At 39.5% G+C, this 27,452-nt stretch overlaps 1 protein-coding gene across 1 annotated transcript; it reads right to left on the bottom strand.

Annotated features, from left to right (window-relative positions):
* NUCKS1 (nuclear casein kinase and cyclin dependent kinase substrate 1) lies at positions 1 to 27,452 on the bottom strand. Its single transcript, XM_019433587.2, has 7 exons — positions 27,347 to 27,452; positions 10,508 to 10,557; positions 8,811 to 8,916; positions 6,280 to 6,335; positions 4,144 to 4,296; positions 3,216 to 3,365; positions 1 to 1,308 (listed from the first exon to the last, which is right to left on the bottom strand). Exons 1-7 carry the CDS (start codon positions 27,361 to 27,363, stop codon positions 1,109 to 1,111), a joined length of 732 nt encoding a protein of 243 aa, XP_019289132.1. The 5' UTR covers positions 27,364 to 27,452; the 3' UTR covers positions 1 to 1,108.

Raw genomic sequence — 27,452 nt, 5'->3', positions numbered from 1 at the left:
TTGAGTTTCACATTAATTGGTACTTTATTTGCTTAAAACCTAAACATTGTCAGTTAAGAAGAAATCCACTCTGGTGTATAGATCTTGCCATTTAAATTCTAGGTTTGTTTTTGTTTTTGGTGGGGTTTTTTTGATCCTTGGTAAAATTTTATCCAAGAAACAGAATAGATACATGTATATTTAAAAACATGAACCACTAGAGAATGAAATAGGAAATCAAGAGTGACTTAAGTTTTGGTGGCCCTTGTGTTTTTTTGTTTGCTTTTTTTTTTTTTTTTTTTTTTAAAGTTCCTGAAAGACTGTAGCAGGGTAAAAGGATCACTGGCTCCCGGTCTCTTTGAGATAACAGGTGACGGAATTAAAAAAAAAAAAACAAAACAAAACAAACCCACCCCCTCACACAAGGTCAGGTGACCCCATTCCCTGCCCTGCTCCCTCGGTAAAAAATATGAATACTTTTAGTAACAATTCAGAATTCAGCATTCAGCTTTATCTCCTACCTGCCCCATCAGTGGAAGTGTAACATCATGATTTTTTGTAGACATCTATACTTGTGTATATAGACATATAAACTTGTATTAGATGACAACTGATTTTTTTAAGTCCAGGTAGAGACAGAAGCAATCATTTTTAACTAAACCCCTTCTATGTTTTTTGATTAGGGTTCAACTTGCTACCGTTTAGCAAAAAGCAAAATTTCCATAGCGTTCACCTCAAATCTTATTGCTTTACAACTGCGGTGTACCTTCCATTAAAAATAAAAAGATGAAGCAGTCAATCCAGTGATTACTTTGACATGGCTTTCATTGGGAAGGGGTGGGAAAGAGGGGTGACGGCAAAGAAAAGACCAAAAGACAAAAAAGTAAATTAAACATACAATGGTGTTCTTGGAAAAGAGAGAGAGAGAGAGAGAGAGAAAGAGAGAGAGAGAGAAAGACAGAGAATGTTATTTTCAAGAAAAGGGAAAAAGCATTGAAAGCCCATGAGTCAAGCCATAGCCAAAACCATGTTCTATCTTAAGTAAGTTTTTTTTTCCCCCTTTTTCTTTTTTCTTTTTTTTTTTCTCTTTTTTTTTAATAAAATCTCTCCCCAAACCATCATCACTTTTTTAATCCTCCCCAGACTGGGCTTCATCTTCAGACCCTTCATCCCCAGATTTCTCAGGTGGAGGGCTGGCAGAGGGTTTCTTTTCTGGAGGGCTTTCTGGTTCCTCGTCTTCTTCTTTGGGAGAAGGAGTCTTTTCCTTTGATGCCTTGGAAGCTGTGGGGCGACCCACCTTCCCTTTGCCTTTCACAGGGCTTGGAGTCACTGAAAAGAAAACAAATACCAATTTGGGGAAGGGAAGAGAAGAGAAGAGAAGAAAAGGTCTTTAATAAAAATCAGCCATAAACAAAACTAGAAGAATAAAATCTATCAAGACAACATCCTAACTGACTAAAAAAATCGAGGTGGGGCCGCCTGGGTGGCTCAGTCGGTTGAGCATCCGACTTCGGCTCAGGTCATGATCTCACGGTCTGTGGGCTGATGGCTCAGAGCCCGGAGCCTGCTTCCGATTCTGTGTCTCCCTCTCTCTGCCCCTCCCCCGTTCATGCTCTGTCCCTGTCTCAAAAATAAATAAATGTTAAAAACAAAAATTAAAAAAAAAAAAAAAAAAAAAAAAAATCGAGGTGGGCACTGGTTCCCAATCACTTTTGCCAACACCGTGGTGTTATGTTTGCAGTAATGTTTCTAATAAAGAAACAGGATGCTACAGAAACTGCACACTATCCTTAGTGGTTTGTGAAATGAAAAGTTGTTTCTGATAAAGGTTTTGTTTAAAAAGTGGGTCAGGGATGGGGTGCCTGGGTGGCTCAGTTGGCTGGGCATCCGACTCTCGATTTCAGCTCAGGCTGTGATCCCCGGGTTGTGGGATGGATGGAGCCTTGAACTGAGCTCCATGCTGAGCAAGGAGCCTACTTTAAGATTCTCTCTCTCTCCCTCTGCCCCTCTCCCCTGCTTGTGCACTCTCTCTCAAATTAAAAAAAAGGGGAGGGCGGGTCAAGAAGAATGGATACAACAATGTGAGTGGAAACTAAAGCCATCAAATTCTTAAAAAAATTTTCTAAGGATGTATCATTTATTTTATTATTTTTAAAGAAAAAATGTTAAGTTTTATTTATTTTGCGACAGAGATGTGACCTGAGCCAAAGTTGGCCACTTAACTGACTGAGCCACCCAGGCACCCCGATTTTATTTTTAAGTAAATTCTACACCCAAAGTGGGGTTTGAACTCATGACTGAGATAAGAGCCCATGCTCTACCAACTGAGCCAGCCAGGCGCCCTCATCAAATAACATACCTTTTGACAGTTCCAGGATTCCTCTTTTTTTTTTTTTAAATGTTTATTTATTTTTGAGAGAAAGTGAGTGGAGGAGGGGCATAGAGAGAGGGAGACAGAGAATCCCAAGCAGGCCCACATTGTCAGTGCAGAGCCCCACATAGGGCTCGAACTCACAAACCGTGGGATCATGACCTGAGCGTCCCGATTCAAAACTGAGATGGATGCTTAACCGACTGAGCCACCCGCGTGCCCCAGACCGTTCCACAATTCCTCATGGTAAGAAGTGGTAAGTGAAAAAAGTGTAAAAATCACCAGTTCTATTTGCCAGAAAAAACAAAGCAAATCGAACTTTCTGAGTTAAATAACAAAGTAACTATGAAAGGGGAAATATCTGGCAGAAACCACAAGGGCTCAAAGAAACCGAATCCATGTTGCCAAGTGTGGCTTCGTTAGGCTAGCACAAGGGACCGTGCACGGATCAGAACAGAGAACTGAAATAGGATTAGAGGTGTGCATTTTCACAATTTCGAGTCTTTACTAGCTGCTGGGATTGTGATGTTGGTGAGAAAAAAGAGCAGGAACAGCTACCCCGATGCCCTGATGCAACGTTTCCAGCACTGTGCCTGACACAAACAGGTGGCCGCCAAAACTTGCCACGGAAGGCAGGAGCTGAAGAACAGGGCTGAGCCGCCAGACTCTTGCAGGGGCTAGAGTCTTATTAATAATCAAATAAGGGATACTTCCAACTGTGGAAGACGGTCCTTTCAGAATTCCTTCATTCTTGTTAGGCATGTGGCCACTGCCAACCCCTAATGAAGAACTTCTGTAGAGAAAAGTGTATTGGTTCTTGCAACTTTTCAAAGCGGTAATTTAATTTCACTTCTGCACCACTCACCTGTAGCCTTTAGCCTGGGTTTGGGCATTTTCTTTTCTTTTCTCTCAGGTTTGGACTTCTTAACCATCTTTTTGTTTTTCTTTTTTGAACTGCCATAGTCACTATCATCATCATCTTCCATGAGGAAATCTTCATCGCTGCCGGAATCTTCTGAGAGGAAAGAAGAATTTCAACGTCCAGCTTAACGTACACATCCTTCCAAGTGAACAGAGGGAGACCGTGCTAGGCACGACCGGAGGACGGGATCTGGGAAATAAACACTCTCGGATTCTGCCGGCAGCTGTGCTACCCATTTGGCTGGAGTCGTCGTCAGCCCCACGCGTACAGCGGGCTTAGCCCGCACACGCGGGTGACGCCACTGACTTGTTTGAAGAGTCGGTTGAGAACGGGAACGGATACAATTTAATCTGAATAAACACCGCAGCCACCAAATAACTTTTGGTAGTTCCATCACCCCCCTGTAGTACTGGGGAGACCGGGGAAATGAAATGGCACCAGTTGGGTGTGTGTTTGGTCCAACTATGAACCAATGAAACAAGAAAGCTAAACACAAAGCAAAAATACACAGAATCAATAAAGCTGAGTCATGTGTGAAGCATCTAGATTCTGCTATGAACGCTTTCGCTGGGGGAGGAGGTCTACCCCTTCCACTCCCAGGCCACAACGCCAATCCTAATCACAACACCCACCGTGTAACTGCTGTTCTAACAAGCGCTCATTCAGTATTTGAGTTCAAACGATGGACGTCATAATCAAAGAGAGTCTGTGAACCTCAAAAGTATCAGCACGTATGAGAAACAGTCATCTCTTGTAACAGCGAGGATCTAATTTAAGGGACCGGCTGCCATGTTTAGTATCCACGACAACCCAGAAGCCATCGAGGTAACAAGTACAGTCATGACCAAAGTAACAAGCCAAGTCTACATACTCTCTTGGAACGGCGCCTCATCTTCCTCTTCTTGTTCTTCTTCGCTGCCCACGTCCTCCATGAGCATCTCTCTCTGTTTGGAAGCTGCTTTAGAGGCTGCCTGCCGTTGCTGGCGCACATTTTTATGATCTTCTTTTTCATCTTCACTGTCCTCTGTAATACCGAAGTTATAATGCAACAATCGAAGAGTTGTGCATTTATCTGACAGCTGACCAGAAAAGCCAGCATGAGCCATAACCTTCAGCTTTATTTCACTCAAAAAGGGTAAATTCTATCCCTAAAAACTCCTACAAAATATACAAAAGAGGAGCTAAAATTCAAAGCACGAACTTGAAAAATATCACGTACTCATTAGTATATAGAAAGTAACTTAGGCGGGGCACCTGGGTGGCTCAGCTGGTTGAGCATCTGACTTCAGCTAAGGTCATGATTTCGTGGTTCATGAGTTCGAGCCCCACGTCAGGCTCTGTGCCAACAGCTTACAGCCTAGAGCCCGCTTCAGATTCTGGGTCTCCCTCTCTCTTGGCCCCTCCCCTGCTTGTACTCTCTCTCCCTCTCAAAAATAAATATACATTAAAAAAAAAAAAAAAAAAAAAGAAAAGAACTGTAGTTTTAAGTAACATGCATGTAGTTTTAAGTAACAATAAAGCTGAATTTAGGTATGAACATCTACTTTAAACTCGTATCATTGTGTTGCCCTAAAATTATCAATTACATTTCAATCTATGTTCAGTTTTTATTTTTATTTAAAAAAAAATTTTTTTAATGTTTATTTATTCTTGAGAGAGAGAGAGAGGGAGAGAGAGAGAGAGGGAGAGAGAGAGAGAGGGAGAGAGAGACAGACTGAGTGTGAGCAGGGGAGGGGCAGAGAGTGGGAGAAACAGAATCCGAAGCAGGCTCCAGGCTCTGAGCTGTCAGCACAGAGCCCGACGCGGGGCTCGAACTCACAGGCCGCGAGATCATGACCTGAGCCGAAGTCAGACGCTCAACCGACTGAGCCACCCAGGTGCCCCTATGTTCACAGTTTTTAGAAACTAAAGTTAGAAAAATATTTTATTTTCTTTTAAGGTTTATACATTTTTCAGAGACAGAGAGAGAGAGAAAAAGCATGAGTGGGGGAGGGGCAGAGAGAGAGACACACACAAAGAATCTGAAGCAAGCTCCAGGCTCTGAGCTGTCAGCACAGAGCCCCACACAGGGCTCGAACTCATAAACTGCGAGATCATGACCTGAGCCAAAGTCAGACGCCCAACGGACTGAGCCACCGAGGCACCCCAGAAAAATATTTTTAAATAGAAGAGGGGAAGACTCCCAATGATAATTATTCTAAGACACAAAACCTATTTCTTTTCAACTTAGGCAGTCAGATAACACACTTGGAAAGGAACGAAAGCCAATAGCTCAGTGGAGTGCACGCAGTGGGACTGTCGGCCCTCCACGTATTAGCCAACGGCAATCCTATTTAGAGGGACATCCAGGAAAGCAAAAGCATGGGAATGTAGGTCAAAACTAAAGTGGTTGGGGGCAGTATAGAATAAACCCTCAGTTCTTAGGAGAGTTAAATTTGGAAAAATAACAGCGAGTAATCAGGATCTTACATTGTATTTGGCCACGGGGTCTCTATTAATTCTTTCGAGTTAAAACTCTTACCCCAACAGCCTGCTCTGTGGCTACCGTTTCAAAGGACTACTTCCCGAGCTAAAGTAAGGGCAAAACTATCTTCCGTCTGCTCTTCACTCTAGAGTTCCTCACCACACGCCTTAGATCTGTCACTTCCTGTTATACGTACTCTTTAAAATCTATTCAGTTTGATGGCTGTTATTCGTTTATGCAAATAGTTTTCAGTGTTGATTATGCATTAGAATAATCTGTAAATATTTTTAAAAAACAAAGCCCCAATGTCCCACCGTGACTACTGCACCAGAAATCCTGGGTGGATTTCTGAAATAAGCGTGTTTAAAAAACCCTCACGGCAACTGCAATAAGTCACCAGCACTGAGCTCTTCAAAGATGCAAACCTCTTTGTCATGTCAGTATTTAAGACAGCGCCTGGCATTATTATAAAACTGCTATTGAAATGTCCAGTGAATAAAGACATCAGTCAATCCACCTATTACACTAAAAATTGTTTCCTACCTGCTGAGTGAGAATCCTCCTTCTTGGTCTTCACATCTTTCTCTTCGGAGTCCTCACTGTAAAGGGAAGCAGGGAGAAAGTTTCAAAGTCTTAGGTCAAAATCTAAGCGAGCACACACCTCTGGTATCTCCGACAGGGGAAGAACTTGAAGAATACCTCTTTTATGGATGAAACATTCAAAGAACATTTAATAATAAAAAATTCTCTGTTGTCAGAGGCAGAGTATAAAAATACTCAAAATAAATTACACAATGTATGAATGGCGGGAGAGTAGGCAAATAAATTTGGATGGCACCAAATATAGACGCAGAAAAGCCCTAAAACACAATTATTTAAGGAAACTGGAGTGCAGTGGTATAAATTACAATATCCCTAAAAAATTATCTAAAACAAAATGAAAATAGATCAACTAATTATCTCCGTAGATTTTTCTTGCCTCCAATATTTCTATACATCAGAAACATCAACACACAGACCTGCCTTGTATCATGGAGAGAATAAGAGCACTCAAATCACCGCAAAGTAAAGTAAGAAAAAAGTGCTTCAAAGTTCCAAGGAAAGTTATATAAAACAATTGAAGTCACAAAGATGCACGTTTTACGTCCTCAAAAATCTTAATTCAGGAATCTGGGTTCTAGTGTCCTGTCTTTGTCATTAATCAGTTGTATGGTCTCAGGCAAATCACTTGGTACTCACTCTTCAGTGCTCTGACTTCACGACTCTATGAGAAATTCTGACAAACAAAAAAAGAAACACCCAACATAAAAAACTGCCTTCACAGCTTTTTCAAACAGCAGGTCTTGTAAATCTCTTCTGGTATTTCCTATGATCTAGACCACACTCAAATGACAAACTACCAAACTCAAGATTCCCGAAAAAAAGAGAAAAACCAACCCTATTTCTTTACTAAGCAATGTGATCCAAGATACACCGTGATGCCGAAACCTGAGACCATTCTGTATGTTTTTATGCAAAGTAAGCATTTAATTCACAAGTTACAATGACAAAGAACTATAGTTTTCTCTAGTTCTTTTATTATTGGGTTTATAGAGACCATTAATCCTGGAGTCCCATTACAATAAAGTCAAGTGAAAGCCGAACTTTTACAAGTAGAGATCAATAGAAAACTCAAGACAACAATGGTCTGAGGGAATAAACTTTACAAGGCGCTTAGTACAAATGGCAATAAAAACTGTATCTCCACCATTCCCGACACTTAGGAAAGAAATAAAACCAAGCAATTAGAACAAGGGAAACTTTAGGCTAGCTATTAATTGTATCGATGAGACACTACAGAACAGGTTGCAGGCCACAAAGAAATCCATTCCTAAGAGAAATATAAAAAATGAACATAATGGAAGAGAATCTAAGTTGGGCTGCTACAGAAAACTGGATTAAAGATATACTACAAAACTATGGAAGACTTGTCTCCCCACAAGACAATGTTGTCTTATTTTTCCTCAAAACCACATTTCTGAAATTTTCCAGTAAAGAAAATAATGGAGGTAAATATTGTCATTTCTACAAATTTAGCATTCTATGAATTCAGAACGGAAAGACTTCTGTGTGGGGCTTTATTTTACAAGACTTTAGTATTTGAAGGTAAATATCTTAGAAGAACTGACGAGAAAGATTGTATTTCTTTGAACTGCTCTGACATAATATATTTGGAAGCAGTACAGCCCAATGGTGAAAACATGGTCTTTGGAGTCCAACAGACATGGTTCCAAAACCTGCTGGTCCATTTGCTGGATAACCTTGGATAAATCACTGACCCTGTCTCTAAGCTAGCAGTACCTTAATACAGGTGTTGTGAGAATTAAATGATAATGAATATAAATTATAAATTAGCACATAAGAGAGACTGGCAAAGAATCATCCACGGTAGCTATCACCATTATCGCCATCACCACCATCATTAAGGTCTTAAAATTATGCTACATGGAGTATGATGAGAGTGTGTAGGTCTGTGACAGCAGAGGCAAAAATTACAATATCCTGGCCTCAGAAGGCAAGTATAGTTAAAATCACAACTCCTCTACTGCCCCACAAATGACGAAATTATCTGAACAAAGGAGGATTATAGATAGCAAAACTCAGCAGTCTATACAAGTGAAGATTCTATAAGCTTTAGTTATGATTCTGCCAGTGATGTGTGACTCAACGGGAAAGGCCACTGATTCTTTGCTATCACTACAATGAAAATGTCAATACTAACCTTAGGTAACAAATTACATACTTAAACAATCTTTCTGCTTATGTTCAGAGGTTTGAGGTAGCAACAAAAGCATTCTTAGAGATCACCTTGGATTCTAGGTTGAGTCTAAGTAAGCCTCATGACCTTAAAGAGGCTAACCCCTAGACTCAAGAAGCACTGCCTGAGATAATAAGAAATATGCAACACAACATTAAGTAGACAATAAGCACTTTCCCAAAGTAAAATGGAGATTCCACCAATTTAGAGATCAGAGACCACCCTCAAGGCCAAGTGGGAACAGGGTAAGCAGGAACAGATTAACAATGCCTCTTACCTATCTTCCTGTGAATTCTTTCCAGATCGCCTCTTATTTTTAGCTTCTCGGGGAGATGACCGAATTTTCTTAGCTGGAGGCCCTGAATCTCTTCCATAATCTTCATCTAAACAGAGCATTTTTCAAATTCAAATATTATGATTTTTACATGTATAAATTACCACTATTTATGGAGATAAGTATCTCTAATGCTATTTACACGGTGAGGGGGCAGCAGGATTTCCCACAAAATTTTTTCTTTTTTAAAATTTTTCAGTGTTTATTTTTGAAAGAGAGAGAGACAGAGCGTGCATGAGGTAGGGACAGAGAGAGAGAAGAGACACAGAATTCGAAGTGGGCACCAGGCTCTTGAGTTGTCAGCACAGAGCCTGGTGCAGAGTTCGAACCGACAAAACCATGAGATCATAACTTGAGCCCAAGTTGGCCGCTTAACCGACTGAGCCACCCTGGCGCCCCTCAATTTTCTTTCATTTTTAAAAAATAAATTCTTTTCTATATCAGTCCCTTCTAATCTCATGTGTGTATTTTAATATACCCATACATAGCCAAGCATCTCTATCATTTTACATCCTACCCTTTTAATTTCTTAAAGATATTCCCATGTTTCAACATCTTCATATTTACTTGAAAACCATTACAGTAATAAATACAAGCATTTCAGAATGTAAAGACCCCACAATTCTATAATCCTAACACAATTACTGTTATCAAGTAGATTACTTTTGAACTGAAGTATTAAATGGAGCATACTCTGACACTTGAGGAAAATACTTCCAATTTCAAAAGTCCTATGGAACTTAAGAAAATTAGCCAATCTTAAAAATGGTTTATGTTTACTATACCATTTTATATAATAGTGGAGATCTGGAAGTACTCAGGAGCTTCAGCAATTATTAAATGGATGGATACATTATAAATTCCATTATGGAATATCACACAACCATTAATAGTAGTTTCTCAAATAACTTTTCATAATAGGAGAAAGATACACACAAATAGGAGTAGCAGAGAACCCAAAATTCTATAGCAAGACTTCCAACTATGTTTTTAAAAGGAAAGAAAGACACAGGCTTTTTTTGCAAAAGGTGAAAATGGCCATTTGCCAGCTAAGGGGCCTTGAATAAGATCCCTCCCTCAGTTTCCTTATCTGTAGAATGGAAACAATAATAGTATATTCCATTTTAATAGGACTGCTCTACTAAGGATTAAATGAATACATGCAAATATTTAGCAGCATTTAATAAATGTTAGCATTACTTCTGGGAGGTTGGATTGTATGTTATTACTCTTTTTCACATTTCTGCATCTTCTAAGTTTTCCCAAAGTACACACATTATCTTTATAAAGTGAAATTCGATTTAAAAAAGGCAGAAAGAATAGCAAATGCATCTGGAAAATAATGAGATTAAGGACACATTGTAAGAAAACATTACTGCGTGTTGAAGCTGACTCCAAAACCAGTTAAGAAAAAAGTTATTCAAGTATTTATTATCAATGATCTACCAAGGAAAAGTAAAAATCCACGCAAGTCCAACTTCTGTTTTGGGTGACACAAATCCCGACATAATTTACATGTAGTTTAAAAATAAAAAAAGATAAAACTTATTCTAAAAGCATGATAAAACAGTACACTGAGTTAGCAATTCTTTCAATATTAGTTGGTCCAACTTACAATTTATTGAAATCACGAAACTTACCAGCATCATCAGATTCCTGAAACTGTGAATAATCAACCACCTTTCTATTTCTGTAGAAAGAAGAGACTCTAATGAAGATCATTCTCCTACGATACCAGAACACTTGTTTCTGTTTAAAAACAAAATTAGAACTCGCTCTATGAAAACCATTCGACAAGCCCCACCTCCGTCAAAAAGTTTTTCCATGTTGTTATGAAAAGTGTAGTTCGGAAGTATTTAAAACTACAATTCTCCGACTGCTCATCTCAGTGATAGCTCAAATACTATTCTTTCCCACAAAACCTCCCACTTCCCAAACACACATGACACAGCAAAATGAGCCAAACTACCATATTATTCATTACACAGAGATGTCACATGTGCATCAACAAAAACTGTAAATATTTTTTACACTTTTATGCTTACTGATATGTACACATACACGTGTATACCTGATAAAGTTATTACTGAGTTTTTTTCAAGGCAAAGTGATTTTTAAATATAATGGTTAATGTTATAACATACAAATTATGACGACAGTATATTAAGCCTTAAAAGAAGAAAAAAGTAATTGATCCATTCAAAAGAAGCTTTTTCTTAAAGGGTCTGTAATTAAGAAAAATACGAGCGAAAGTCACAAATTTATGTACCTACTTGACTCAATGATTTTAAGCACTTCCTACTAGGTAAGGCATCTTTAACAACTTGAACAAATCTTTAATTTCCATCTTTCTACTTCATACAAAGCTTAAAATTCCTCCTTTAGAGATATATATAAAAACCTCCATGTTAGTATCCAAATTAGTATCCATGTTAGTATCGCTTTCAAAAGAGCCTTATAGGTACTGCACTAAATGGATACTGAATACGTGAACCGAAAGAATTACAAGAAAAATGCCACCAACTACATTTAAACCTGAGCAGAGGAATATTCCTGATTTTATAGATTAAGACACCATTTATATCCAAAGACAGGATGTGCAGTATTCAAGCACACGTACAGTTTATATATAATATTGCAAACATGGAAGGTGGAGGGCTCGATGGATTCTGAAAACATGTTTGGGGCTTAGATAGGGAAGAAAGCATAGCCATACCCTTGGCTTTGGACAAGAAAGATAGGCTCTAAAGGAATTTTGCCCTCTGTTTTTCTTTAGTCTACCAGCAATGAATTATCTTCTCACGGTACTGCCTCTGTAAGTCAAAATGCAAAACTTTAAAACATGTTCCAAATGTTTTGTTACAAGCAGCTGGGTTTATATATAAATGATTCCATTGTAATAGGAAAACTAATTTCAAAAATATGACCATTAATTCCACTTACATGATATCTAGAGTAGTCAAATTCATAGAGAAAGAAAGAAGGACAGTGGGGATGCCTGGCTGGCTCAGTCAGTAGAGCATGTGACTCATGAGTTTAAGCCCCCCACCCTTGTTGGGTATAGAGATTACTTAAAATAAGATAAAATGGTATTTTTTTAGGTTTACTTATTTATTTTGAGGGGGGGGGCATGCATGAGTGAGCATGTGCAAGCGGGAGAGGGGCAGAAAGAGGGGGAGACAATCCCAAGCAGGTGCTGCTCTGTCAGCCACCCAGGCACCCCAAAAAAATCTTTAAAAAAAAAAAAAAAAAAAGAAAGTTAAGTGGGGCCTCTGGGTAGCTCAGTCAGATGAGCCTCCCACTCTTGACTTTGGCTCAAGTCACGATCCTAGGGTTGTGGGACCGAACCACATCTCTGATTCCGTGCTGAGCGTGGAGCCTGCTTAAGATGTTCTCTCCCTCTCTCCCTGCCCCTCTCCCCGACTGGTGCTCTCTTCTAAAATAAAAATAAAAATAAAAATAGGGGCAACTGGGTGTCTCAGTCAGTTAAGCGTCCTGATCTCAAGGTTTGTGAGTTTGACTCTCACATCAGGCTCTGTGAGTCTTTGGGTTCTGTGTCTCCCTCTCTCTCTGTCCCTCCCCTGTTCACTCTTTCTCTCTCTCAAAAATAGATAAATGTTAAAAAAAATTTTTTAATAAAAATAAAAACAGAAGAATGGTAGATGCCAAGGGTTGGGGGGAGGAGACAGTGAGTTAATGATGTGTATAGTTTCACTTTTGCAAGAGAAAGAGTTCTGGAGGTTGGTTGTACAACAGTGTGAATGCATTTAACACTATAGACCTGTACACTTAAAAATGGTTCAGATGGTTGGGCACCTGGGTGGCTCATTTGGTTAAGAGTTTGACTTTGGCTCGGGTCATGATCTCACAGGTTCGTGGGTTCAAGTCCTGAGTCAGGTTCCAAGCTGTGGGGATCCTGCTTGGGATTCCTTCTCTCCTTCTCTCCGCCCACCCCCCTCATGTGCCTTCATCTCTCTCTCTCTCTCTCAAAATAAACTTAAAAAAAATTTTTAATGGTTAAGATGGTAAATTTTATGTGATTTTACAATTAAAAAAAAGAATAAAATATTTTGTTTCAAAAAAAAAGACTGGGGGGGGGCTAGTAATTCAATGCCTATTATGTTCTAGCAACATAGTGATTTTTTTAATGACAGGTGCCATGAAAAACAGTATTATGATCATCATGTAAAGATGACAATTTTCTGCATTACTTAGGATCAAGGAAAATGGGACATGTAACAAGAGGGAGGAAAGTATCCAGAAGAGGGAGTATGAAATATTAACCTCTAATAGTTAATGTACAAGGTTCTAAAATTGCAGGCATAATAATTCTAGTTTATCCATGCTGGTGGGGTCGCCAACTAAAACAACGGTACAATTTCTGGTTACCATCTATCAATAGATACATCCTATGAGATGATAAGAAGGGTAACCAGAATGGTGATGGGTATGTCCTATGAAGAACAACTGAATAAACTGGAATTTTCAACTTGCAAAAGAGAAAACATGTTAGCTACTTTAAGGTTTTGAAAAGAAAGTAGTAAACACACTGGCTTATTAGCTTCCTGATCAAATTAGGCATAGGTTCAACATAAACAACTTTATAACAGTTTGCTAATGATAGTTACTTCTTAGTCTATCAACAGCAACACTCCAGAAAGGAACTCTATGGTAAAAAGTATGGAATCTTTGTTAACAGGAATCTTGGGTTCTGGTTCTAGAACTTGAGGCAAATCACATAAGTTATCTGGGTGTCAGATTTTCCTCTGCTGGAACTGATGGCCTAAATGGGTATGCCTTTATTTATTTATCTATTTATTGCCATAAATTTTTATTTTTTTATTTCTACACCCAACATGGGGCTCAAATTCACAACCCCAAGATCAAGAGTCTAACATTCTTCTGACTGAGCCAGGCAGGTGCCCCTATGCCACAAATTTAAATAAAATTATTAAAGTTCAAAAAAAAGTTTTTCTCAATTGCAAATAGTCACCTACTCTTTTGTATGCCACACATCTTAGCTTCTATTGCTGTACCATTGATTTTCTTCACTAATCTGAGCTTCTTGATATCAATGGTCTTATACCCACATTTTTTTCTTTTCTTTTACCACAGAGCAAGGTAAAAAGGAAACACTCAAATGTTTTTAATTTTTTTGTTCTTAGGGCCAAATTTAAGAACTCTGTTGGAAACCTAGTTTTGTAAAATACTTGAGAGGATAATATCTAATCTCCTAAAAGTCTTTGAAGGCCTCATCTTTTGCCACTTAATCAAGCCACTTACAAATCTGTAGTTCCTCCAATAAAGTCGTTTCTTAACACTTGGTCATGCTTCTCCTTGACCTACATTGCTGCTTGTGTCACTCCCAGTCATATCAGATACAACCTCACCTCCTCTCAACACCTTTAATCCTTTATTGATACAATTATATAATCCACTGAATGTCTGTTTTCCCTACTAAATGTGAATTTCCTGAGGGCAGGGGTTGTCTCTCCTTCATTCAGAACACCGAGTCCAAGAAATGATGCATTTGATGAGTGAATGGACTCAGCATGTGCAAAGGTTCAGGGTGAAAAGGCATCATGAGAGAGGATGTTATATGTGAGCCTTCAGCCTATCAGATATTTAATTCCCACGGCCCTTAGTGACAGGAAAACCTAGTTTTGTCCATATGAAATAACTCGTTACTTTAAACCTAAAAAAGTAAAAAGGCAAGTGTTTAGTACATTTTCTTCTATCCTAGTTTTCAACAAGCAGAACTACAAAAAATGCCACGTAAACGATACTGATAGGAGTAATTAAATTTAAATTTTTCAAAATTAAATTCAAAGGCCACCCCCTCCTTTGAAGCAGAAAATATTTTATTTTGAATTATGTGAAAATTATCAGAATTATCTTGCATATGTCATTTTTCACTGAAACTATAAAACCTGAGTAATGCAAATATGAATATAGTAGCGAATTTAAGGATAACTAGGCAAAAAGAAAGGTATCCATCCACAAATGTTAAAGAGGAAAAGAAAAAATAGTTTAAATAAAAGATCTATGAAAACGGGTCATTCATAATAACTCGTTATAATGACTTATAATAACAACTCAGTTCATTTCCTGTCTCCTAAAGATGCTTCAAAACAATAACAGAATTACAATTTCCACTACTTGGAGATTTACCTTATTTAGGGTGGAAATGTACTTTTAATGGACTTACTCCACTATAAACTAAAAATTGAGAAGATATACTGGGATGGAAACACAACACTCGTAAGTAATACTTAAGTCTAAAGGTGTGAGAAGTTCTACTTCTAGTTGAAAACAAAGACACATTCTTCCTTCCTTGAAATATCATTACATAAATTAAATGCCAAAGCTAAACCGACTCTTCAGTGTAAAATAGCATCAACAACTAGGACAACCAGAACTGGGAGGACAACACAAAATTTCAATACAGCATAGAGGTTAAAAACAGATTTTTTGAACTGGGTTTAAGTCCTGGCTCTGCCACTTACTAGTTGTATGTTCTTGAGCAAGTTATTTCCCCTCACTGAACTTCAGTTTCCTCACCTGTAAAATAGGAATAACAATACCTATCTCTCAAGATTGTTGTATCAGGTGCACAACTAACCAACAAAGAGCAGCTTTCATTACTTGTAAGTACTAACTTGTTCCACCCAGAATACCACAGCCATTTTGAATATACCTAATTCGATGATTAATGAACACGATGATTAACTTACACTTTTAAAGTATGTCTTACATAAAATCCAAGTAGAACTTTTGACAGCCCCCACCCAAACTTAACAAGTAGCCTACTGTTGACAGGTAGCCTTACCAATAATATAAATAGTTGATTTACATATATTTTCTATGCTATATGTATTATATAATATATTCTTACAATAAGTAAGCTAGAAAAAAGAAAATGTTAAGAAAATCATAAGGATGAGAAAATAGATTTATAATACTGTGCTGTTTTTATTGAAAAAAAAAAAAAAAATCTGCATGAAATCTGGACCCAGATAGTTCAAACTCAGTATTCAATGGGTCAATTGTATAGGAACACAAAAATTTCAATTATATGCCTGCTGTTACTTTAAAACCTTATGTAATCTCTGTCTAGATTCTAAATGTACCTTGGTCACAGCGAACCAATTCCTGAGAGGTCACCAGAGAACTCTGAGATGAGAAGTCCCCACTTCTGCATCAGGTTGAAGGGCAAAAAAAAAAAAAAAAAAAAAAAAAAAAAAGGGTAAAGTGGGAAGCTAGACAAAGAATACTAAAAGATCTGGTTTGGGCACCAAGAGTGGGTAACTCACACAACTCACAAACAGTAGGGAATTTCTTCTTCCACTCTCTTATTCATCAACTTATTTTTACTGATAGGTCTACACCCCAAATGCTCTTATAGTAGTAACTGTCTAAGACCCAAACAACAATAGGTTGTGTTGTACCTCCCACCAACATTCTGAAGAGTCAAGGATCAGTGTTTGAGATGAAAATCATCACAATTTTGGAGGACCTTATCTAATCCCCTCTTTTTTCAAGTAAGCTCTAGGCCCTACATGGAGGCTTGAACTCATGACCCTGAGATCAAGAGTTCCATGCCCTATTGACAAGAGCCAGCCAGGCGCTCCTAACCCTCTTTACAGATGAGAAAACTAAAACCACATAATCCAGCTCTACTTATAACGAGCCTGCACATCAAAATATGGAGTCATAACAAGCAACCAACAATTACATATAATAATATAAATTGACACCCTAAGCTCTATACTACGAGAAGAGCACAAAACCATTTTCTCAGGGCAAATGGGAGAGCCTTGTAGACATAATTTAGTTCTATCAACAGACTACACTTCCATTTTTATCCTCAAGTGCTGGTCAACGCAGAGAAGAGGAATGAAGAAACCCAACTTGCTAACCTAGAATTTAACAAGTTTCTCATTGGGCACTTAAAGCACATTTGAAATCTGAATTTTGAGAAACCTAAAAATAACCAACATTGTTCTTTTCACTAATCACCTGGGTGGTAGTATCTCATCTTCTCAGATAAATGAGATCCTGTAGAACAATGTTTTTCCATCGATAGGTCACAACCCACTACTGGGTCCTGAAATGAATTTATTGGTATATAACCAGCATTAAAACAACAACAAAACAAATAAAAAATATCAGAGAAAACTGTACTTTAAGTAACAGTTAAGTTACCTTCAACTTATTTCAGGTGTTTTTGTTCTTGTGTGTAGCGACCTCATCAAAAAAGTTTGAGACCCACTACTCTAGAATAAAAAGTGGATTGCAAAAGGAGATTTCTAAAGTTGTTCTTATTTTTACCATTACAAAAAAGTTTGTTTTTGATCCTTGGTGGCAAAAGAATAACATCCCTTCCCCATTTTAATTCCCCATCTTTTTTTTTTTTTTAGATTTTTATTTTTAAGTAGTCTCTACATCTAACATGGGGCTTAAACTCACAACCCTGAGATCAGGAGTCACATGCTCTACCAACTGAGCCAGCCAGGGAGAGTCCCCCTCCTATCTTTAAAAAAAATTGTTTCATTTATTATGAAACACTCCATGCCCAATAGGGGGCTCAAAGTCATGACTCTGAGATCAAGAGTTGGATGCTCTACCCACTGAGCCAGCCAGGCACCTCTAATTTCTTGTATCTTAAAAATATGTTTTCAAGCTTAAGCACTCCTAAAACCTATCAGAGTTTTGCAGCCAGTGGTGGGGCAGGAGGTAGGGTGATATGATGATGATATCAAGTGTATTTTATGTACTAGAGCTACTTAGTACATCCACATGGACCTTGGACCGTAGTACATCCACATGGACCACTACATGGACCTTAGACCATCTAATCCAATCTTACCCCAAACTCATTATCCTATCAACAAATGTCCCTAGAAGGGAATGACTAAGAACCTTTCATGAACCTCCCGCACAAGGCAGCCTATACTAAGAAAACACCAATAATGAAACAGTTCTTCCCAAGAAGGCGAAATCTGCCTCTGAAGTCCACTCACTGATTCTATCATCTATCCACTTTCTGGATTACCATGGTTTAAATCTTTTTTTTTTTTTTTTTTTTTTTTTTTTTAAGTAGTCTCCAGGCCCAGTGTGGAGCCCAATACATGGCTTGAACTCAGGACCCTGAGATCAAGGTCTAAGCTGAGATCAAGAGTTGGAAGCTTAACCAACTGAGCCATCCAGGCGCCCCATCCCATGGTTTGAATCTAACCCTTCCTCCACATAGTCCTTAACTTTATAGGACAGATTCTACTTTTTTCTTCAAGGCTAATTAGGGTTCCTTTAACCCTTCCCCATCACTTGTTTCAAGCATCCTCATGACCTTGTTTCCCTCCAGATTTAGTAAAGTCTATCAAGTAGTGCCCCAATCTAACCCTAACAATATGGTTTATAAAGGTGTTATGTGCAGGAAAGAGAGAGATCAGGATTCAGAATTTCCTACTCCTATTCTACTCTATATTTGTACTAATGCAATCCAAGATCTCCATTGCCTTTTGGGCTGTTATAACACACAATGTACTGGATATTGCAATTCCAATAACTAAAGCCTCTTTTTCCCAAAATCTAAAACCTTTTTGGGGGTGCCTGGGTGGCTCAATCAGTTAAGCGTGTGACTTCAGCTCAAGTCATGACCTCACGGTTCATGAGTTGGAGCCCCAAATCAGGCTCTCTGCTGTCAGCAGGGAGCCTGCTTCAGATCCTCTGACCATCTCGCTCTCTGCCCCTCCCCCACAAGCTCTCTCTAACAAAAAAAAAAATTAAAAAAAAGAATTGTTTACAACCATCTTGTATATTGATAGTTCATTTCAACATATTTATCTTTCTCAACTTCCTATTATCTGCAAACTTAGTCAACACAGGCCAAGAACAAAGTCCTTTAAGTCATCAGTAGAAATGTACTTTCAGGCTGACATTAATCGGGGTATGGCTATTGAGGTTCAAGTCCATCGTAATGAACTAGCATTCTGCCTAACATTTTGTTATTTTCCCCACAAGGACTTCTTCATATGAAGCTCTGTCAAAACCCTTGTTGAAAGAGAAACCCAGTAATTTTACAGTATTTTTTTACTCTATTTTCTTTTAAACAAACGACAGTTAAACTTTTAAAAACTAAACCTTTTTTGTTCGAACGAAAATATTCCCAGGAACCACAAAATAAAACACGGCCAGTAAAAAGTAAAAGCAGCAGCACTGTAAGAGCATGAATTAATTATAATTTCAAATTTAAAGAATTTTCTCATTACAGACTTTCCCAACTTGTGTTCTGTCAAGATAGGTTTTCTAAAGGTTTCCTGGCCAGATCAATCTGGATATTATCACCTCCTTAAACAAGTTAAAGCTTTGAAAATCCTGCATTAAAGAAACTTGCTTAACTTTGATTTCTGAAATTACCAGTACTTTCTTATACTCTTGGTTTCTCTTCAGATCGCAAAAAGCTTTCACTTTTTTTTACTGTTATTAGTTTTTCTTTTTCTCAGAGAGAGAGATGGAGCGCAAACAGAGCAGGGGCAGAGAGAGGAGGAAGGAGAATCTCAAGCAGGCTCTGCGCTATCAGCGCAGAGTCCATCTTAGAGCCGAAACTCACCAGTGGTGAGATGGTGACCTGAGCCACATAAAGGGTCGGATTCTTAACCCACTGAGCCACCCAGGTGCCCCTAAAATTACTAGTATTTTAAAAATAAAAAACTGAATCAATGTTTGAGATGGCCCTGAAAGTGGACATTACGAAGACTACTGACCTAGGAGATTCATTTGCAAAACGATGCTGAATTCAAAATTATTACGACAGCAGTTAGTACCATGCACCAGATACTTCACCTAAATTCTCCCTTAATCCTCACAATCATCTCACAAGAGGAGCTAATTAACATTAATTCCATTTTATCTGAAGAATCTAATGCTCAGATAGGCGAAGTAACTTTCCTATCACTTCAAGCTATTAAGCGGTAAAGTGAATTCTCCAGCTCAAGCCCAACTAACCCAATACCCCCACAGGGCACCGTTGATGCCTGCAACCTCTCAAATCTTCCTTTCCTAATCGCTCACAAATCTAACTCTGCACAACAGAGACTAATGAAGTTTCTTCAGATCTACATAAGGTTTCTGTAGAACTACTCTCCCCGCTTAAAACTTAGGATATTTATCTCTCCCCATTCTTCTGGTCCTCAAAGATTATTTACACGCCAAATTTTCTTTTTTTTTTTTTAATTTTTTTTTTTAACGTTTATTTATTTTTGAGAGAGAGAGGGACAGAGCATGAACGGGGGAAGGTCAGAGAAAGGGAGACACAGAATCTGAAACAGGCTCCAGGCTCTGAGCTGTCAGCACAGAGCCCGACGCCGGGCTTGAACTCACGGACCGCGAGATCATGACCTGAGCCGAAGTCGGCCGTTCAACCGACTGAGCCACCCAGCCGCCCCACACGCCAAATTTTCTAGAGACATAAGAACAGTAACTCCTAGAAGCCCGGATACCTGAACGCAATTAAGAGAAATTTCTTAGAACTGCTTCATTCATCGTAAGCTTCAAGTTCCTATCGGCTAAGATTGACTCCTTTGCATCTTGTTATCATTGTTATTTACAATTGAACATAAAATTCAAAAAGTTACAAGATACAACAAAAAGTAAAAAACAAAGTAAAATGAACATTTAGGAAAGCGTTCCCAAGGTTTTTGGATGGAGTTTCTAATTTCTGTAGCAAAGGGAAGGGAGTGAAGGTTTGAATGATGAGCCAGGTACATGTTTATTAGCTAATTGTCATAATCCCCTACTAAATCTTTTATCAACTTGCTAATGTTTCAGTCCAGATGAATAAATATTAATTCCTACATGGCACTTCTTATTCTTAACATATATATTCAGTTCACCACTCTCTCTCTCTCTATAGGAAATTATTTTAAGAGTCACACACAAATTTCAGTGAGCAGAATATAGTATTAGATAAATAAAAGGGGCGAGATTTTTCCCAACAGAAGTTGAGTGTAAGACCTATGCACTCAGGGACAGAGAAACCTCAAGCAGGTGAGACTTAAGGGGTCTCAGATGCCCACGCTACCAAGGTAGAGTCCTGTCTGCAGCAGAGCCTCAGGAAGCTCAGTGGAATCTTCCAGTTGTCTTAAACCAATCACCAGGCACAAATCTGTAGCCTGTCAGGTTTAGTGACTCATTACAATGAAGGCAGAGGCATATCAGAAGTATGGAGGACCTCACCATACAGAGGAAAATAAAAGGATCTGGAGAAAGGTGCTTTTGGGGAAATTACACGAAGCAGTGTCCTGATAGGCTTGAAGCACGGTAAGAATGTGTGTAATGGGGTTAACATCAGGTCTGACCACAAAGTGGATCCTATTTCTTGGCAGAGAAGTTAGATGTGGAATTTGGGTCCAGCAACTCATCTGAAGCCCTGAAGTTGTAAACTGAGTTCTCCAAGTCAAAAGGACCTAGCCCTGACAGAAGTGTGGTGTCTCATTCTGACATAATTTCAAACAGCAAAGTTTCTGACAGTCTCTTTTAGAGAATCACTTCTCAGTAGGAGTAGTAGTCACCAGAAGGAGGACTGTTGTAAGTCTTTACAGCTGCAGTTTATCTGTGGCAGCCAGCCAGCCATGTTTGTTATCCCAGCCCAATGAATAGCAAAGTGGATTTTTAACTTCCAAGTGGAGCTAATGTTTAGTTCAAGTAGTTCATCTTCAGGGTCATTTTAGCTTGACAGATGAAATCTTAAAGATCACCTTGCTTAGCAGGGAACTGGAGAGGTGCACAATTCAAAAAATAGATGTGCACGAAGCAGCAACTAAAAATACGCAATCCCCAGTAGATACGGTCTTTGGCAACCTGTGGCCTCTTTGCCTGAAGTATTTCAAAGACCTATAATTATGGCTACTTAGATAGTAGTTATTTAAAAATATGTCAATGCAATATTCTAACCATCAGTTCTACTTCCTAGAATCCAGATAGGAATAGGTTTTTCAAAACAAAACAGAGAGATGTCCTGGTTTGACCAAAGTGGTCCTGCTGCTACATCAAATGTTTTCTACTGTGCACAACACGGCGGTCTGTTAAGTGCTATCTCTAGTCTCAACAATCCAAGAAGCTACTTCTTCATAATCTGGAGTAATGAGGTCATATTTATTTCTATCTTTGCAGCTGAGAATTAAAAAACGCAAACAGAAGTAACACTTCACGGCATATTCAATAGCTTCATTATTATTAAGTTCAAGTAAACAAAGTTTACAAAGCAACCCATCTGGCTGTGCAGGCTCTAATTCTTACTATTCCTGAAGAGCGCCATTCACAGGACTAGGGTATGGTGTCCTGGAATTATGTAGTATGGTGACCTTGTTTTATATTTCTGGGAAAAACAGACCATATAAATAGGTAAATAAAACCAACTGCCCTTTCTCTACTCAAAATTACTTTCTCATTATTTCTAGAGTTGGAAGAAACCTATGAAAATTGCAAAATGCTTTGTGGGCAAGTTTCTATTATTCTGATGGAGTGCAACATCTCCATTATATAAACCTAAGTTAGCCCAAGTCTCCTGATCCCCAGGGTTTCTTTCGCTGTACCATGATACCTCCCCACAACGTTTTTTTTAAAACACTAAAAATTCAATCACTTACCTTAGTTTGTAACTTTTGTCAAGTTAAATCAACTCCAATTTTTAATTAATCTTACTTAATTTTCCTTCTAATTATAACATGCTGAATTTTATGAGTGTTGAATCTTTCCAAATACCATGGTTTTTCTTTTTTAAACTTTATTTTTTTAAGTAAGCTCTATGCTCAATGCGGGTCAGGAACTCAGGACCCCAAGATCAAGAGTCACATGCTCTACTGACTGAGTCAGCCAGATGCCCCCTGTCTTTTAATGATGCATCAGTAACAGATTTTAAGTTTTATTCCTGGGACAAATTCTGCTTGCTCATATACATTTTTAACACACATTGGATTCAGTTAGCTAATACTCTGGCGTTTCTGCAACTATAATTATCTGTAGAATGAGTTCATTAAATTTCTTATAGTGTCCTTTAGGTGGCTTTGAAACCTACTCAATTAGCCAGGGGGTACACACCCTTGCATTACAAAACACACACACTTGAAGCAATGTCACTTATCTAACGCTCACATTTCTTCCCACAAATGTCCCACTACTTCCCCGCTTTTCCCTCTCCATTCGGGTTATCTTCCTTCAACCTCCTCACATATTCTATTCCTTCCAAAAAACTGTCATTTCACCCCCTCCCCCATTTTCAATTTGGTCTTCTCCAACTTTACGAACTGTATGTAACCCCTTCCAAAGATGGCAAGATGCGCTGTGAGGGTGTTGCCTGTGGCGGTGTGTCTCACGGGGAAGATCACACTGACTGTGGGTTGGCCACATTTGGATTTGAAGTCCTGCTTCACCTCTTAACAGGTGAACCGGGCCAGTTCATTTAGCCAAGCCTCAGCTACTTCGTATGAAATGGGAATAACATATACCTTGCTTGAAGAGTTCTTTCAAGATCGCGAAATATGTGTAAAGTATCTGCCAGGATACTTGGCACGAAAAAAGTTGCCCAGTGATACTCTTTTGAGTTGCAGTGTGATTTTTTCTAAAATTGAAGGTTGAGAAAGGTACTTCTGCGGTTAAAGGCCCACAATCTCTAATTCACAATTTAGAAATTTAAACAGTTCTGAAAACCAAATGTTTCAGTTTACCTAAACAACTGGGCTTTTTAGTTGCATTTTTTTTGTGTGTGAAAATTGTTTTATTACAGAGTCACTATGGTGTTTGATTATAGGAGCATTACTGCAGAGCTCACTAGTGATCGCACATTAATGCACAGTACAGGCACCATTACTTTGAACATTTTGGAAAAAAAAACCCTGAACTTCCAAACACATGGCCTTCATGATTTCAAACTATACAGGGACTGTGGACCTGTACTACATTCTATGTGGAATCAAATACCGTAAATGCAAATCTAGTAGAAAGGAAAATAGCGAAGACTCACACAGTTTAAATAGTTTTGCTATTTCTACGCTTTAATTTCTTTGGCTTATAAATCATCCCTGGTAAACTGAAGGAACTGGACTTAATCTCTGAAGTTCTAATTAAAAAAATACTTTCAATTACAAAGTATCCTGGAAAATTATTTTAAATTGAGTTGAACAAAACTGCTTATTTAAAACTTACTTAAAATAATTTTGTATCAACCAGTATGAACCTATGCTTTCACATCTAAACTTTCAAGGTTAAAGGTTCCTTGCAATCTCCAAGTATATTCAACAGAAGACAACCAGATACCAAGTACACTTATGTTACAGAAAGGAACACACACTGATCTGAATGCCTTGGATGATTTTCAAAAAGGGAGGATCTTTGGAGAATATACTAAGCTGAATTTCAAGAAACCTGGTTTCTAGTCTGGGCAAGTCAGTAAATCGGAGTTTTCTTTCTCATCTTTTATAAGTAATAGCATTTTCCTTCCTTCCTCACAAGATTCATGAAAGCACTTTGAAAGGTTAAAAGTGCTGTATACTATAATAACATCAACACGTACCAGGCAGAAGATAAAGTGATTATTATTTGGAAAGGGTGAGGATGAGTGGGCCTGGGAATTAAGAAATCTCGATTCTAGGCCCAACCTTTGCATTCATGAAGTGTGTGATGCAAGGCACTTCACTGGTCCAGGTCCCCATTGAGTCACTTGTAAAATGAATTTGCCTAAATTTCTGTCTAGCTCCAAGACTGTAATTTTACACTATAAAATTGAACCCAAGGCCTAAACTATTTGAGCTCATTTATAAACAGTGAGTCAGATGCTGTAAAAGGTAAAGACAGCAATACTGTGTGAGCAAAACTACTTGGATAAGTGTTGCACACACGTCTACAGAAAAACCTGCTGTAGCTTATCAGTTCATCACTCCCTTCATATGGAAAGTGGTGTCAAGCAGCCATTAGTACATTTCTAATACTTCTTTAAATGCTCAGGTTAGTATTTAAATGAAAATGAATATTTACAGTTAAGTATGAAAAGCAGAAAAATTTCAAAATTATATATAGGTCTAAAGGGCAGAAACATACCCTAAAAGATGTGCCGACACTCATTTTCCAACTTGCGCTTTTTTTTTTTCGGTTTGTTTTTAAACGGGTTGATCATTCTGGTATCTCTGGTCAACGTTGACCATTAACTTTTATGTTAAATGCCCTCAGGTATACAGATTCTTCATTTACACCTTGGAACAAAAGCACTTCCCTAAGATAAGACTTTTTTGTTGCAAAATTTAACAAACCACCAAACTCAAGTTTAATTATTTCTGCTTTATTATTGGTCATGAGTATATTAAAAACTTTTTTAAAAAGTTACAAAGAGACTTTAATCACTAAAATATATAATAAGAAACCAAGTTGCTTTAAAATACTATGAAAGTGACCCCAAAAGCCAATATATTAGTTTCATTCAATTAGGGGCAAATAGACAGTTAAATTTATTTTTAACAACACAACGAACAAGAAAAAATTTGTGCAGACGTCCCAATGCCTCGAAAAAAACCCAGAAAGATCCGCGCTTAATATATCCCCAACTGGTGATATTTAAAAAAATCAAAGTTTCCAAATAAAAAAAAGTGCTGTTCGTGTTCCAGTGTCTAAATCTGGGAACACAAATTGAGGCAGATGTGTATAATAAAGTCACACAATAATATAAAAAGTCATCAAAACCTAGTGAACTGACGTTAAAAGGTAGAGAAAAACAGTCCCAATTTCACCACACAGTAATTTACTTCCAGAGACAGGAGAGCCAATACAGATGAATCAAATCTTTATTACGATATTGTCTATTTAACCTGATCCTAAAGAAAATATTCTACATAAATTGATGGGATACATTGATCAATTTTCATGCCGAAAAAAATTTGCACACTATGATCTGAAGTATCTATTCAGACTCCTTGCCAGAAAGTGGGCAAAACTCTTCCGAGTGCGATGGTGAGTTATCAGAGATGAGGGTAGAAATTAGAAGGCAGAAAAGCAGTGGTAGTTAGTTAGCACTCTCCTCATGCCCACCCCGAACGTAGAAGTATGCAGTCCCATACCACCACCAGTTGGAGACGGACGATCTAGGCAGGAGATAGATCGGTGTGGAACAAAACCCCTTCCCGGGTTCCAAACCTCTCTCTAGAGCTCTAGGTCAAAATCCTTCCGTTTCTCACAAAACTTGGAAGAAGGGGAAGCAACAACTGTTAACATTTTAAATCTACACCACCTATTTGTCTAGAAAACACTATGCGAAGCCGCCAATTCCTTACATCGAAAGCGTCACGGACATTACATTAAAAGTAAGTTATTTGCAACAGCCCTCCTTTTAAAGGCCTCGACACATTGGATTAAGCCACACCCCTCCATAAATGGCACATTCCATACAATAGCCAGGAGGACGGCAAAGGGCGATTCCACCGTCCGCTGGGGAACTGCAAACTTGTTGAAATTCTCAGAATCAAGTCTACGGGTTACCGGAACCTAGACCCCTTATCATTCAGGTTACTTGGGGGGGAAAGAGAGGGTTACAAAAACATCTGAGACACGTACACCGAGTGAGCGTAGACAGGCAGCGGGAACGAGAACCACACGGGATTTGGGTCGTGCTGTTAACCCGCACCTTCCTGAGTAGGGACATTTCCCCGAGGAAGGACATTTCTAGTCGGAGGGAAACAGCGAACTCGGGGGGGGGGGGGGGGGGGTGAGTGGGGGCGGTTAACCCGCTCAGAACTCCGAGTTAGAGGAGAGGCAGCAGTCATTTTCCAAGGCCCAGTCCCCAGCTCTTACTTTTGCCTAAGGGGAAAAGAACGGGTCCCGCCCACGCCCGGCCCAATCCGGGAGGCGGGGCCCTGCAGCGACCCTGGAGGACAGAGGCGGGGCCCGGCGGCAGTACCGCCCCTCCCCCTTTGCATGGAACACCCCCGTCCGCTAAAGAAAGAGGGCTGAGTTCCCCCACCCCCACGCAAGCAGAGGGGGCAAGGGGCCACCGGGCGTCTCCGCCCCTCCTCACTTAAGGTGGGGAGCCGAGCCCCGACTCAGCCGGTCTCCCCGCAGGCTCCAAGGGGTTGGCCCCGAGGAGGTGGGGCCTGGGTGGGGGCGCTGACTTCACACCCCTCCCCCTCCGGCCGCTGGCGGTTCAGGGAACACCCCGCCCGCTCCAGTGCGGCGGGTGGGGGAGGCAGCAGAGCAGCCCGGAGCCCTGCAGCGGCGCGGGGTGGGGAGGAGCGCGCGCATGGGCGCGCGGCCGCCACCCCCGCGCAGCCCCGCGAGCCAGCAAGGCCCCCCACGCTCAAGGGCGCGCGCGGGCCCCGAAAGGGAGGAGGCCGTGCGTGGCACTGGAGAGGGCCGACTGCAGGCTTCTGTCCCCCAGTCCTTCACCACTCACCCCCAACCCTTTCCATCCCGCTCCAGGCCTCGGACTCCGCACTGACCTGACAGGCCGAGACATGTTCGCTGTCGAAACAGGACCGAGTCGAGAAGCCAAAGACCAGGACCCCCCCCACCCCGCGCGCTCGGCGCCCCACCCCCCCCAACTTC

This window comes from Panthera pardus, unplaced genomic scaffold (assembly GCF_024362965.1).
Source record: "Panthera pardus isolate Hobbes unplaced genomic scaffold, ASM2436296v1 HiC_scaffold_21, whole genome shotgun sequence".
Classification (NCBI taxonomy): domain Eukaryota; kingdom Metazoa; phylum Chordata; class Mammalia; order Carnivora; family Felidae; genus Panthera; species Panthera pardus.
This window is presented reverse-complemented; position numbering and strand designations above follow the sequence as displayed.